The sequence below is a fragment of the Dipodomys merriami genome, unplaced genomic scaffold (genome assembly GCF_024711535.1).
Source record: "Dipodomys merriami isolate MVZ:Mamm:240054 unplaced genomic scaffold, mDipMer1.0.p SCAF_8, whole genome shotgun sequence".
Classification (NCBI taxonomy): domain Eukaryota; kingdom Metazoa; phylum Chordata; class Mammalia; order Rodentia; family Heteromyidae; genus Dipodomys; species Dipodomys merriami.
Window position 1 is genome coordinate 25,266,976 of NW_027206401.1, and position 13,699 is coordinate 25,280,674.

At 38.6% G+C, this 13,699-nt stretch overlaps 2 protein-coding genes across 5 annotated transcripts in view; one reads left to right on the forward strand and one right to left on the reverse strand.

Annotated features, from left to right (window-relative positions):
* Samd3 (sterile alpha motif domain containing 3) overlaps positions 1-2,029 on the forward strand; it is a 45,446-nt gene extending 43,417 nt beyond the window's left edge. The window contains exons 9-11 of the mRNA XM_070011078.1: positions 262-433; positions 1,306-1,388; positions 1,609-2,029. Coding sequence (XP_069867179.1) covers positions 262-433; positions 1,306-1,388; positions 1,609-1,893 — 540 coding nt within the window. The 3' untranslated portion in view covers positions 1,894-2,029. The remainder of the gene's footprint in view (positions 1-261; positions 434-1,305; positions 1,389-1,608) is intronic.
* Positions 2,030-6,375: 4,346 nt separating this feature from the next.
* The window catches only part of L3mbtl3 (L3MBTL histone methyl-lysine binding protein 3), a 101,435-nt gene continuing 94,111 nt past the window's right edge, over positions 6,376-13,699 (reverse strand). For 3 of the 4 annotated variants that reach the window (XM_070010934.1, XM_070010931.1, XM_070010933.1), the window contains 3 exons: positions 10,771-10,940; positions 9,119-9,181; positions 6,376-6,804 (listed from right to left, as the gene is read on the reverse strand). In XM_070010934.1, the coding sequence (XP_069867035.1) occupies positions 6,661-6,804; positions 9,119-9,181; positions 10,771-10,940 (377 nt within the window). In that variant the 3' untranslated portion in view covers positions 6,376-6,660. The remainder of the gene's footprint in view (positions 6,805-9,118; positions 9,182-10,770; positions 10,941-13,699) is intronic. The other variant, XM_070010935.1, reaches the window with a different exon arrangement.

Below are 13,699 nucleotides of genomic sequence, written 5' to 3' on the forward strand. Positions count from 1 at the left end.
CATTCACTTTAGCCTTTTATTATTTTCTCTTCCCTCTTCCTAAGTCTTCACTTCTCCACTAAAGCTAACAAAGTATCTATTTTAAACCAATTCCAAACTTAATATAATTCCAAAGTTATTTACTTACATGGATATCTATCTATCTATCTATCTATCTATCTATCTATCTATCTATCTATCTATCTATCTATCTATCTATTTACCTATCTATATTAGATTTTCTGGTGACCTGATATATCTACTGATTTCTCCTTTTATCAGATGTTCAGAGAATTCCAGCTTCTTACAAGAACGGATATTTGTAAGAAAACACGGCATATTTTGGAATCCTATTCAGAAAATGTACTGACTGCCTTTTCAGTGGCAGACAATCCAATCAACATTGCATTACAAGAAAAACTGAAGCAGTATACAGATGAAGACATGCTGAAATGTTAGTAAACCTGGGCACAGGTTAGCTGGGCTCAGCTGTCTGTACAATTCAGGATAATTAAGAATGCTCCACTTTGGTAATAAGTAAAGTTCGAGAAAATAATTGGCAATTAGGAAAATAATTCAAATTGTGCATGTTTTCATTTTAAAAGTATACTATTATAAATTTCTATTTGGGCAGCAGTATACTATTAGCTGTGTGTGTGTGTGTGTGTGTGTGTGTGTGTGTGTGTGCGTGCGTGCGTGCGTGTGTGTGTGTGTGTGTGTGTGTGTGTGTCCTGGATTCTGGTCCAGGGCTGTGTGTGTGTGTGTGTGTGTGTGTGTGTGTGTGTGTGTGTGTGTGTGTGTGTGTCCTGGATTCTGGTCCAGGGCACTATCCCTGAACTCTTTTGCTCCAGGCTAGTACTCTGCTACTTGAGCCTTATTTCCATTTTTACCTTTTTGGTGGTTAATTGGAGATAAGAGTCTCATGGACTTTCCTGTTAGAGCTGGCTTCAAACGGTGATCCTCAGATCTCAGACTGCTGTGTAGCTAGGACTACTGGGGTGAGCCAATGGCACCCAGCTAGTATGCTGTTAGTTTTCATAATGCAAGTCATGAGGTAACACTGAGCAAAATCATCCTGGCAGAAGGATAGAGTGAAGATCTCTTGTTTCTTGAGGGAGTGATCTGGAGAACATGTATGACATTTTGAGCACTTTGGTAGATGTTGGCTTTAAAAGATTTTGGAACACTCATCTAAGATGGCTAGTTCTCTGTAAGAAGTAATTAAAAAAAAAAAAAAAACACCATCCTGATGTTTTAACACTACTTTTGCTTACAGTTACTGAAAATCTATTTTTACTCAGCCTGTGAACATGCTTGCTTTGACAGATATGAAGATGACAGCCACGTGTTTACTCCTCCCGGATGTTTTTGGAGATGATTCCAGTCTTTTTGTTGTTGTGAATGAGAAGGTATGCAGTGTGTTAAGCCATTGGTTTTCCACGTCACATTTGCATCTGATTACAAGCAAGAGAGTTGTATATTTTGAAGTATAGTTTATGATAGTTACAATTATGCTAACGTGCAACAAGCTCACCGATTGCAATATTAGTGTTCAGTGCAGGCATGTTTTATGATTTAAATATATAAGCTATTGTGGACTAATGACTTCCCTTTATTCCCTCCCCCCAGGTACAAGTGTCTACACCTGTGTTGAAAGTTAAAAACCCTTTCAACATCGATGTTTGTGAGTTTTCTTTATATTTGGACAAAGAGAAGCTCACCAAAGTGGATGACTGTGTCACAGCCTTGGCTGCGCTGGTGGCGGCCTTTCATGTGTTTGGGATTGAATGTCCAAGAAGACTATCGCAAACCCTCAACTTCCTGGAGACCTTGATCTTTGATATGCATAGTCCCCATTTTCCTTCCTCCAAAGAAAAGGAGAAGGAAATAGGATCTCAACCCTCAATCACTTAATAGAAGCCAAATAGTGTATCAGAATGTAATCTCTGGCCAAATGACGCCTTATAAAAATTGTTTTGATTGAGGGTGTGGTAGAAGTAGATGTTAGGAAATCATCTTGTATCAAATGTGAGAATAAATCTCAATGCCTTCTGTGCATTCTTTGCGCAATTCTGTAATAAAATACTACTTAAGAGCTGTTAATGTGATCTGAGTTCTTAGAAATTCCATTGTCCAAGTTATACTTTGAAGAATGTGTTAGTTTTTAAAAGACATTATAGCTAAGGTAAACAAATCCTGTGGATTCAGATATAACCTTGAACAATAGATGCCCACTTCTGGAAATTCAGCAGCTGCATGTGTGTGACCTATGGCCTGCCTCTCTGTTCTGAACATTTCTTAGAAACATTCTGAAATGGCATGTTTTAAGAAGGGACATAGCAATCCAATTCTTCTTACCTTAGATGACCTGCTGCCCTGAGGTGCTTATGTTCTCTTTAATAATGTATGCTGCAAACCTGAGGCCTCCTCCTTGCAGGCCAACATTGATGGCACAGGGCTCTGCTACCTGTGTCCTGTCTTCACTCCCACTGCTTTCCTTCCAAGAGATCCATGCACACCCACCAGCTACTGCCTATCAACCAATGCTTGAGCTCTGTTTCTCACCGTAGGGCACAAGTACTTTTGAAGTCTAACTAGCCTCTGTTCACTTTGACTCTTTTGCACAGGAAAAACTACAAAACTAGTTTTAAGCTGCACTTTGATGTTACCATCAAAATATGAGTGTTTCTAATTAATTTTGAAAAAGCTTTGGGGGAGACTAGAGAAAGATTTCATCTTGTTAATGTCTGTACCAGGTTAACAAATGAACTCTTAAGATTTGTATAGTTTTATTTTTTCTCCCTCTCACTGCAATGCACCTTTGTTACCAGCTTTCCTTTATTTCTTCCAATTATCTCCTATTTAAAAAGAAATAGTCTACAACCTAGCTTACTCATTTTCTCCCAAGTGAACTTGCAAAGTTCCTAAAGATTTCCTTCCTTACAAATCAAGTGCACTGTCTATAGTTGAACCTGAATGGCAACTGCTCTTTGATGGAGTAGGGGGGCAGGGTACAATGATGATAGTTGATAATGAAGCAGCAGCAATGACAAAGACAAGCTCCACAGGACAAAGACAAGCACTGACCTTCAGGGAAGGCTGAAGTCCACGTTACTGTCTTTTCCATTGGTGTATCCATCCTAGTACCCAGCTTGGTACTGTCACTTGGTAAATCTTCAATAATGCTTGACTAATAATACTCTATTTTCTTTAGGGCCTGAGTCTACTGAACCTATGCATTGTGCATTGTAGCCTGTAACAAATATCAACCTCAAGACAGGTTTTACTTGGTTTGCACAGTATTTTGTTTTTTTAAAAAAATACCTTTTATTCAGGGTGCCTGTGGCTCACACATGTAATCCTAGCTACTCAGAAGGCTGAGACCTGAGGATTGCAGTATGAAACCAGCCTTGGCAGAAAAGTCTGTGAGATTCTTATCTACCAAAAAAACCGGAAGTAGAATTGTGGCTTAAGTGGTAGAGCACTAGCTACGAGCACAAAAGAAAAAAAAATGTTCAGGGACAGTGCCCAGGCTAAGTTCAAACTCCAGGACAGTTGTGCACATTAGCGCACGTGCATGCACGCACGCGTGCATACACACACACAAACACAAATGCCTTTGCCTTTTAGATGGAGAGATCATTTCCTACTCTTCTCTTGTTTTACCATAAATCTGCCTCCCTTCTCCACATATTAAGTATAAAGTTCAGTGGTATTAAATTCATCATATTACTATTAGCATGTCCATCTTCACATCTACTTTGATCTTTAAGTTTTATTAGCATGTATTAAATGTATAATTCTGACATTTTCATTCATATGATGGACTTTGATTATGTCACATCTTATTATTACCTCTATCTATGAGAGAAAACTTGAAATATTTGTCCTTTTGGTCTGGTTTTATTAATGTGATGATTTACAGTTCCATCCATTTTCCTGAAGATGACATTTCATCCTCTACATAAGCCTGCTTCTCTTATCTCAGAGATTCCCATCAGGTCTTCCTATTTCTTCCTTTAAAACTTAATATGATGACTGGGTGCCAGTGGCTCACATCTGTAATCCTAGCTACTAGGGAGGCTGAGAACTTGGGATTGCAGTTCAAAGTCATATCAATATATGCTGTTTAGGAGTAATTATTTTTTTTCTGATAGTACAGGGACTGGATTCAGGGACTTGCATGTGGCAATAAGCAATCTTATCACTTGAGCTACATCCTCAGCCCTTTTGCATGCTGTGTGTGTGTGTGTGTGTGTGTGTGTGTGTGTGTGTGTGTGTGTGTGTGCCTGCACGTGTGCCAGATCTGGGCCTTAAACTCAGGCCCTAGGCACTGTCCCTGAGCTGTTTTGCTTGAGGTGAGAGCTCCACTTCTGGCTTTTGGTGCTTAATTTGAGATAAGAGTCTCAGGAACTTTCCTGTCTGGGCTGCCTTCAAACCTGATCCTCAGATCTTAGCCTCCGAGTAGCTTGAATTACAGGTATGAGACACTGGTTTGTGGCTTCGTGTATCTTAAGACAGGATCTCACTGCTATCTTTGCCTGGATGGGCATCAATCCTGCATTCCTCTTGCCTTACTTCTTCTGTAGCTTGGATTAAATGTACACCATCACACTGAGCTAGGAATGGGTATTTCAAATAAGATTTAAAACTTTCCTTCATTGCAACATATAGTTTACACTAGGAAGGAACACTTCCTACATTGATGAATCCTACTTAACAATATAATTTTGGAGTTTTTTTAAACCACTCATAATCTGGGAAGTAGACTGACTAATAGATTGCCCTTACTTTCCTTCTTTTTTGGGAAGGGACAAGAATGGTGATATGAGGGATCAAACCCAAGGCCTTACAAATCCAATGTGAGGAAACCACCCCATCCACCACTGAGCCTTATCCCCAGCCCTATATAGCTGTCTCAATCAATAATGTCCTTACACTTGATGCTGGTCCTGTTCTTGTTCATATTTGACAAGCTTCCTTATAAATCATAAATATAAAACAGAATCTACAATCAAGATTTTATTTTTATTTACAATAGATGTAACAGTACAATTTGAATGTACAAATTATGAACAGAAGGTTAAAAAGGGGGGGAACCCAACAACAAAAAACTTACTTAGTCATGCAAAGAAATGAATGGAACCCTGTACATGTCACTCACTGACCATATTTTACCTATTTATCATGATAATCACAAAGGACTGATAAAAGCCTCCTAACAGGGAACATCAAAGGAATGAGAGCAACTAAGGAAAGGGTGGGACTTTCCTCTGAATTCAGACAGCATGCTACAAAACCTACTTCCTACTTTAAAAACAGTCCTTAGCTGTACGTCTAATCCTGGAATTAGAAAGTACATCACCAGACTGACAAAACAATTTACCTTTTCCCTTAGAAATGCATTCTTCACAAAGAAACACTGCCAGCTATCATTTTATAGATAATCAAAAGTTTTCATTTAAAGTGCATCCAAACACTCATATATTGAAGCAAAGTATTTTCTAGAAGAAAAAAAAAAAAGACTCCTTCCAGACGAGGGTGCTCTAATAACTGCTTTGGGACTCATGTCCTGACCAGTGAGCACTGAGAACTTGGTGTCTGCTGGTGTTGCTCTCACACACCTCGCCAGTTTGGTAAAATCCATACACTGGTTCTTCAGCCCACCCTGAAGAAAACCTTTGGGTTTGGAGGACAATGCAGTATCTGAGACAGAGCTCTTTAAGGATTCGTGTTTCCATCCACAGAATAAGCCCTTCATCTCTGTAAAGCACCACAGTTAATTCAACGACAATCAGAGAGGAGCTGCAGATCTTATAAACCTCCCTTGGAGTGTAACCTCATATTCTTCTGATGCTACCTGGCTCCTCTACTTACCCAGGGCACCACAACTCTTGAGACTGATGCCACTCAAATATACTACCTAATTTATTTATCTTTATACATTTTATTTTTCAATTCCAGTCTTTTATATACATGTTTTTGGTAATAAGAGTAAAGATGCTGGTGAAAGTAATTCGTGTAACATTTCCTAATGCGTGCAAAAGTAAAAACACTGATTCAAAAAGAAAAAAAAAGTACTTTCTACAGACTATACAGCCACAACAAACGATGACAAGCAGTTAGGCAATATCATGACTTGCAAAGTTATACTTAGCATAATGTTGCAATTCAAAATATGGCACAAAATGAACGATACAGATAACAGTCCCACTGGCTGAATGTAGCCAAGTTTTTGACTAATTTGGTTTAAGTTGAAATTGAATTATATAAAAAGGTCTCTCAAAGTATTGAAAAAGAAACAGTGTACATGAAAGAGAATTCAACAATGTTTACAAAATGCCAAAAGTTCTTACTTTGCCCTCCCCTTATCCATAAATAATGAAGTTCCCTTCACCCCCCTCCCCCACCCACCCCTTAGCCTCAAAAAGATTTACAAAGATAAATTTAGCTCAGTGAACAGAACCAAAGGATGACTGTTGTTAGACAGTACCTAGTTAAAAGCTCAAGCACTTTCATAAGAATTCATATCTATTGTCTTTCAAGGAATATAAATAATCCAATAGTGTTGCTCTTTTGCATTTTGGAGACTTCTCACTTAGGAGGTCATAAAGGTCCTTGTGCTTTGAGAAAACATGAGCTTTAAAGCAGAAAGCTGATTGGACTCAGGATTCACCACCTTCAAAGTTCATTGTGAGAATTCTTCTCTGCAGCTTTGAACATCAGGATGGAGTTGAAAATTTTGAGAGCAGGACCCAGCTTAATGCTCATGATTTTAACAATGTCTGTCTGAGTCATAAGTAAAAATGCTTCTCCATCAATTTGCTAAAACAAGACAAAGAAACAAAAGAATGTGGATTCATCAAGTGTACTATCATGGGAAATATCAGCTGACATTATCCGCCGACTTCCACACAACATCCCAAAGAAGGCACTAGAAATCCATGTGCACATTTCCTGACATGGACCTTTACCTGACACAACACATCCAAACATGGACTAAGAACTAAGTAAAACTCACTCACCCCAAAACTCAACCCACAGGAAATGGAAGCTAGCCATGCCTCCCTGTACACACTCTGAATTAATGCCCAGTCCAGAATACAGAAACAATGAGGGTGCCCACATGCATGTCATAATAGGTTTGTTGTTTTTTTTTAACAGTACTCGGGGCCTTGTACCTCTTAGCAGGCTGGTGTGGGACTGTAAGAGGCAGCCTACTGAAGTTGCCAGGTGGGGAGAGCCTTAAAGAGTGTTAGACAGTCAGGACTCCAGCTTTAGCACGGTCACCCTGGCCTTGCTGAGTACAGACTACAGAGAAGCAAACACAGAAGCAGAGAGACCTGCTAAAAGGTTGCTTCATGAAGCCAGGTGGAGGATGATGGAAAGTAGTTGTGGAGGGAGACAGGGTGTGTTGGGCATATTTTTAAAATCGGGTTCTCAACAGATATGAAGACAGAAGTAAAGGATGGCTTCAAATACAAGTCTATCCTCCACCCCTGTTGCCTTTTGTGGGTAACTTACAAAGCTTTAGTTCAATTTGTGATGGCTTACTTCTGGCATTCAAAACCAATACCCACCGACTTGGTGAGATACTTTAGAACAAGGGCTGCATTTTCTTTTGACACATTCTTTTCACCAAACCATTTCATAGATGAAAACACACAAGGAAGAAATCTAACCAGATGTATGAATAAAGGAGTTAATAAACATATGGATGAGAGATACATTCAGACAGAGTATGTGTCCATGTATGTCTTGTGTCTCCTAAGAATAATAAATGAAAGCTAAATACTAGGCAAATCTGATTGGTTTGAGTGTGAACTTAAATTGTCCTTTAAACTAAATACGAGTGCAAATCTGTATGGACTGTTTCTTAGTAGAACCAAAAATAGCACTGATGAAATAAATGTCCCACAAATCTATTTTCAGAATGTTAATCATTTTCAAAATCAGTGACCACACATGATTCTTTCAAAGAAAGCCCAGCAGCTCCTGTATGGACCTAAATCTACCCAGGGATGGAAAATTGATGGAAGATGGTCTCCACTGATATTCAGGTTTCAGCTCTTAGGGAAAGAAACCCAAAAGCAGAATAATGAACAACCCAACTAAAAGTCAGTTAGAAAAAAAGGTAAGACATTTCTGCAGTAAGAGCATGAGCCAGGAAAGGATGCTGAAAGTCAGATCATCATCTTAACAGGCATCCATCTGAAGAATTATCAGTAAAATGCAGCTGACAGCTACTGTTACTAGATTCTGAGTTTCCCTATGCTCCTGTACTAGTAATGATTGAAACTGTGCTATTCATAATAGTTGAGTTTATATGTAGGGAAAACAAGGTTTATACACCTGCACCAACTACAGTTAGTAGAGGCTGGGTAAAGTCTTCTGAGATTACGTAATCTATTTACTGCCTCTTGGCAATGTTATACAGAGGGGTACTGGAATGCTCTGAGTGTAGGAGAGATGGCAAGTATCTTATTTTCACAGATTTTTAATGAAAACTTCCTGCTGCATTCTGACTGATTCACTTCTAATCCACTAATGCAAAGTATAGGGGATGGCACTGTTAGTCATCCTTATATTGAAGTTCTGAAAAGTCATTAGAACAACCAATAAGATAATCTTCCCAAAGATGTCTATGCTAAGTTAACTGTCATTATGTGTGTATATGTATGTATATATACATATAAAATGGAGAAATGCCTAAGATTAAAGAGATTGTTTCTAAAAGAGTAGTAATATTACTTATTATAAGCATCAAATGAATCAGTATTATTAGAGATATTGGAAAATAATGGGAACTAATTTAGTTTATTAACAACTGTTGCTTTTTTCTGTGCTATAGACTGTTAAGTGCATACTATTAAGTTTTTGAGGATTTTTATCCCCAGGGGAGATTTTTATTGAGTCTAGTGCTACTACTATGTATGGAATCATCAAATGGTACTTGTTCATTTGAATCTCACTTCTACCATGACATTTTTATACAAGGCAACTAAGCATTAATTTGTAAAATTCCCCAAGAGCCATGTCTTCCTGACCACCAGGTCCCACACACTTCCTCTTTTTTTACATCTGCAACTTAGTGCTTTATCTCATTTAGTAACTCACTACAACATAGCAGATCACTTACTTCATCTTTAAATACTTTTCCATGTTCTTCACACCCAGGTAGGCTCTGTATGAATTCTGATACCTGCCAAAATAGAGTAAAAATTCTAGATATAAAAAAGAAATGTAAGTATCACCTGATGTGGAAGAAATAATTGTATTGTCAAAGCTCATATAATCCACAAACTTTATAGACCATGATAATGACAATTTGCCTTGTGAAGGTTCAAATGTGTTTGTGACTTTAAGTATCACTATTTCACAATACTGTAAAATATATGAAATTTATGTAATCACCTAATCTCAATTTAAAAATAAGAAGAAAAGAAAAGTGAGAGAAGGGGCGGGTTAGGAGGGGTGGGTGACAATGTTATCAGACACTGTATTCATATACTGTTTTGTAGAATGGGAACTTCTTTGTACAACCACTTAAAGATAATAAAAAAAATTTTAAGGCAAAAGGAGGGTAAATATGGTCCGGGTAATATATAGACATATATGGAAATAGAACAGTGAAAGAAACCTGTTGCAATTGTTTAAGAAAGAAAGAGGGAAAATGAGAGCAAGATGGAGGGGGTAAGTTTGATGGGGATACACTGTACGCATGCATAAAAATGTCAACTAATATATGGTTATAAAACAAAAAAAGTCAATCTAATGTTGCAAGTTCAAAATATTTGGTCTAGGTGTTTTAAGTATTTCTCTCAGCATAATTTCCTTCCTCTGACAGGCTCCTCGTGTTAGGTTTCTTAGCTAGTCCATACACTGACACTATACAGTCACTACTGAACTTTGGTTGGGCTGAACTGATTCTCTTGTGAGACAGTGCTGGTTTGTTTAGCTTATCAGTTGTATGTCCAATTACACAAACCAGTAGTTAAGGGTACAAACAATACACTTGGACGATTAAATTGTTCATCAACAGACTCAAAATACAATCATTGTAAGTATCTTGGGAATATGTAGAGTGTAACTATAGTTACTTTATGACTCTGATTTTTTTTTTTTTTTTGGTCAGTTGTGGGGCCTGAACTCTAGGCCTGGGCACTGTCCCTCAGCTCTTCAGCTCAAGGCTAGTGCTCTACCACTTGAGCCACAGCACCACTTCCAGTTTTTTCTGCTTCTGTGGTGCTGAGGAATTGAACCCAGGGCCTCAGGCATGCAAGGCAAGCACTCTACCATTGAGCCACCTTTCCAGCCCTGCTTCTGATTTTTTTTTTTTTTTTTGGTCAGTTGTGGGGCTTGAACTCTGGGCCTGGACGCTGTCCCTGTGCTCTTCAGCTCAAGGCAAGTGCTCTACCTCTTGAGCCACAGCGCCACTTCTGGTTTTCTAGTGGTTTATTGGAGATAAGAGTTTTATGGACTTTCCTGCCTGGGCTGGCTTTGAACCACGATCCTCAGATCTCAGCCTCCTGAGTAGCTAGGATTACAGGCATAAGCCACCAGCACCAGGCTCTGATATTTTTAAAAAATAAAGTTGGATCTTCCATGTTATAGTCACAACATTCAAACAACTGTATTTAAAAGTGGAAAAGTATTAAACTATTATAGACAAAAGAAAAGAAGGGGATAAAAAGACAGACAGACACATACACACACACACACACAATCCAACACTCTGTAATCCAATACTCCTGTTTTTTGAGCCTCACAGACAAGAAAAACAAAACCTACCTCATCTGTGCTCCATTTGGAAACTCTACTAGCAGGGATTCCGGCGACAGTTGGAAGAAGTTTGCTTTGCTGCTCCCAGCGCAAGGGCAGACATGGAATTGGGGATTTAAAAGACAGAAAGACAGCTGATCGACGTTGGGCCTGCTGTACAGTAGGTTCTTCTCGGGCACCTGGTCAAATGAAACAAGTGGGAAATCACTGTCTAAAAGCAGAAAGAGAATAGAAAAGTCCCAAATTCCGTATATCTCCTTTAGGCAACGAGATGGTATGAGGAGTAGAGGTAGTAAAAATCAAAGTGTTGGTCTCCTCCTTTTTGTTTTTCCTAAAGGTCGCCATAACAACCAGGATAGTCAACCTACATGCTTGCTACATGCAGCTAAAGACACGCTTCATGATGTTGCTCCATGTGTCTCCTTTGTGTTTCAGGTAAGCAATGTGCCTTGGCTTCAGTGACAAGGAAAGAAACTTTGATCTTAGGAAACGGGATGCTGGAAAGGTAAAAGCTGCCCATTTGCAGGCTCAACCAACTATGTTTATACCTCATCGTTATATCTCTTATCTCAGGCCTTGGTTTGCACTTCAAATTTACTAATCATATTGGCTATCTGACTAGCCAGTTGAACATTCTTTGAGTAAGATATTTAGAAATGATGTGGTAAGAATAAAACAGAAAAGGGCAAAATGCTTTTTTGTTACTTGGTTTATGCTGATCAAAATTAAAACTGAAGACTGTTGTGTTTATGTGCAATATTGCTGCTGCTCCCCGCCAAACATAAACCCTCTAAAAATGACATTTGCCCTTGAACTCTTGACTTAGCTTGTCAAAGATTATCTCTTTGTGGTCCTTTAGCATAGAAACCTTTCCTGATTACTTGAAGTCAGGAAGAGAGGTACTTTTTCCACACTGATGCTCCTTCTATAAACAGCTTAGCCATAAGGATACTTCAAGTCAATCATGAGTCCTTGCCAAATAAATGGCTATCTAGTTTAGGGTTTTGTATCTAAGAATATATTTAAGTAAGCTTTTTGTGTTCCTCTCCTGGAGACTAATATTGATAAAAAGGTGTACAAGTCATAAGCATATAGCTCATGTTTCTTTCTTTTCTTTTTTTAAACAAAGGGAATACACCTCTGGAGTCAAATGCTGAATCATACAGAAAATGATGACACATCCTTCTAATCACACCCACTTCCCATATCTTGGGTGGAGACTTACTTCCCTGTCTACAAGCAGCATCCACTCATTTACTCTGCTAATTTAGAATTATCTTCAGAAGACTTTTGAACATGTCAAAAAAGCGTGCACTGTGAATATAACATGCCTTTTGGAGAACGTGTGCAATGTTTCTGAACACAAACATTCCTTCCAAAGCACAACACAATGAGGTCAGAGGCCCCAGGAAATCCTCCCAGTTTTCCATGAAGACACACTGTCACCAAGCCTGGGTTCCCTTGGCATATCCTCACCAGCACTCCCATCTCCAGTTTCACTGTAGCCATTACACGCTGGTTTCAAGGGCATTTGCTGATTCCCAATGCTGATAGGTTTTTACCTGTGCCTGTGGAGCCTGTTTTGTGGTGCACATTCATGCTTTGTTCCTTTTAACCACTGAATGGTCTTGCCTTTTCCTAACCTATTTACAGATATTATCTAAATGTACTCTGGGCAAGAGGTTTTTGTGGTTTTTGTTACATTTTGGAAAAAAATGGTATCTTCTTCTAATTTAAATTTAAATTTAATTGTCAAGGTGGTGTACATAGGGGTTATATTTACATAACTAAGGTAGTGAGTATTTCTTGTCAAACCAGTCCTAGGGTTTGAACTCAGGTCCTGGGCACTGTCCCTAAGCTTCTTTTTGCTCAAGGCTAGCACTCTAACACTTGAGCCACAGCACCCCTTCTGGCTCTTTCTGTTTATGTTGTACTGAGGAATAGGGGTTCATGCATGCTAGGCAAGTACTCTACACCACTAAGCCACCTTCCCAGCCCTGGGAAGGTCTTTTGTTAGAAATATGTAAGTATCTCCCTCACTCAGTCTTCCTTTGCACTTTCTTAACAGGATCTTTTGAAAAAAACTGCAACTATTCAAATGTAATAAATTTCAATTTATTCATTTTTCCCTTTACTGTATTTTTATATGTCCACCGAAGAAATATCTGCTTACCTCAAGGTCATGAGGAGAATATATTCTGTCTTCCTCTAAATTTTTTACACCCTACCTTTCACATTTAGACCTAAATCTATCTGAAACTTACTTTTTGGGTGTTTATGACATAAGAACGATAATAGCATTTTTTCCATATAGATTTCTAACTGCTTATTGAAAAAAACTAAAATTCCTAACTATAATAAATTGTTTAACATTAAACACCAATGTATGTTTCTAGGTTATCTATTTTTATCCCCTTGCCTCTATGCCCCAATGAATCATTATCATCAGTGTCCTGATGTTTGTGGTGCAAGTCTTCTTCAATATTACCTTGATGATACTGCCTCTTGCAGTATGCTAACTTTAAAGTGAGCTGTAAAATACATGCTAAGATTTCAATCAGATTTCCTCTAATTACAGATATATTTGTTAAGAACTGACCTTCTGCAACCTTGAGTGTGCTGACTGAGAACTTTAAATGTACTATTTATTTATTTTTTTTAAATGTACTATTTATTTATTTATGACAGTACTGGGCATTGAACTCAGGGCCTCATGATTGCGAGGCAAGTACTCTTTACCACTTGAGCCATGCGTCCCAAGCCTTTTGCTTTGGTTCTTTCTCACTTTATGCCCATTCTCTGCTCCTCCTATTTCTGCTTCCTGTGTCACCTGGGATGACAAGCACACATCACTGTGCCCAGCCACTGTGCTTCCCTCAACAGCTGGGATTAACAGGTATGGATCACCACAACAACCATAGGATGTGAGAGACTCTCG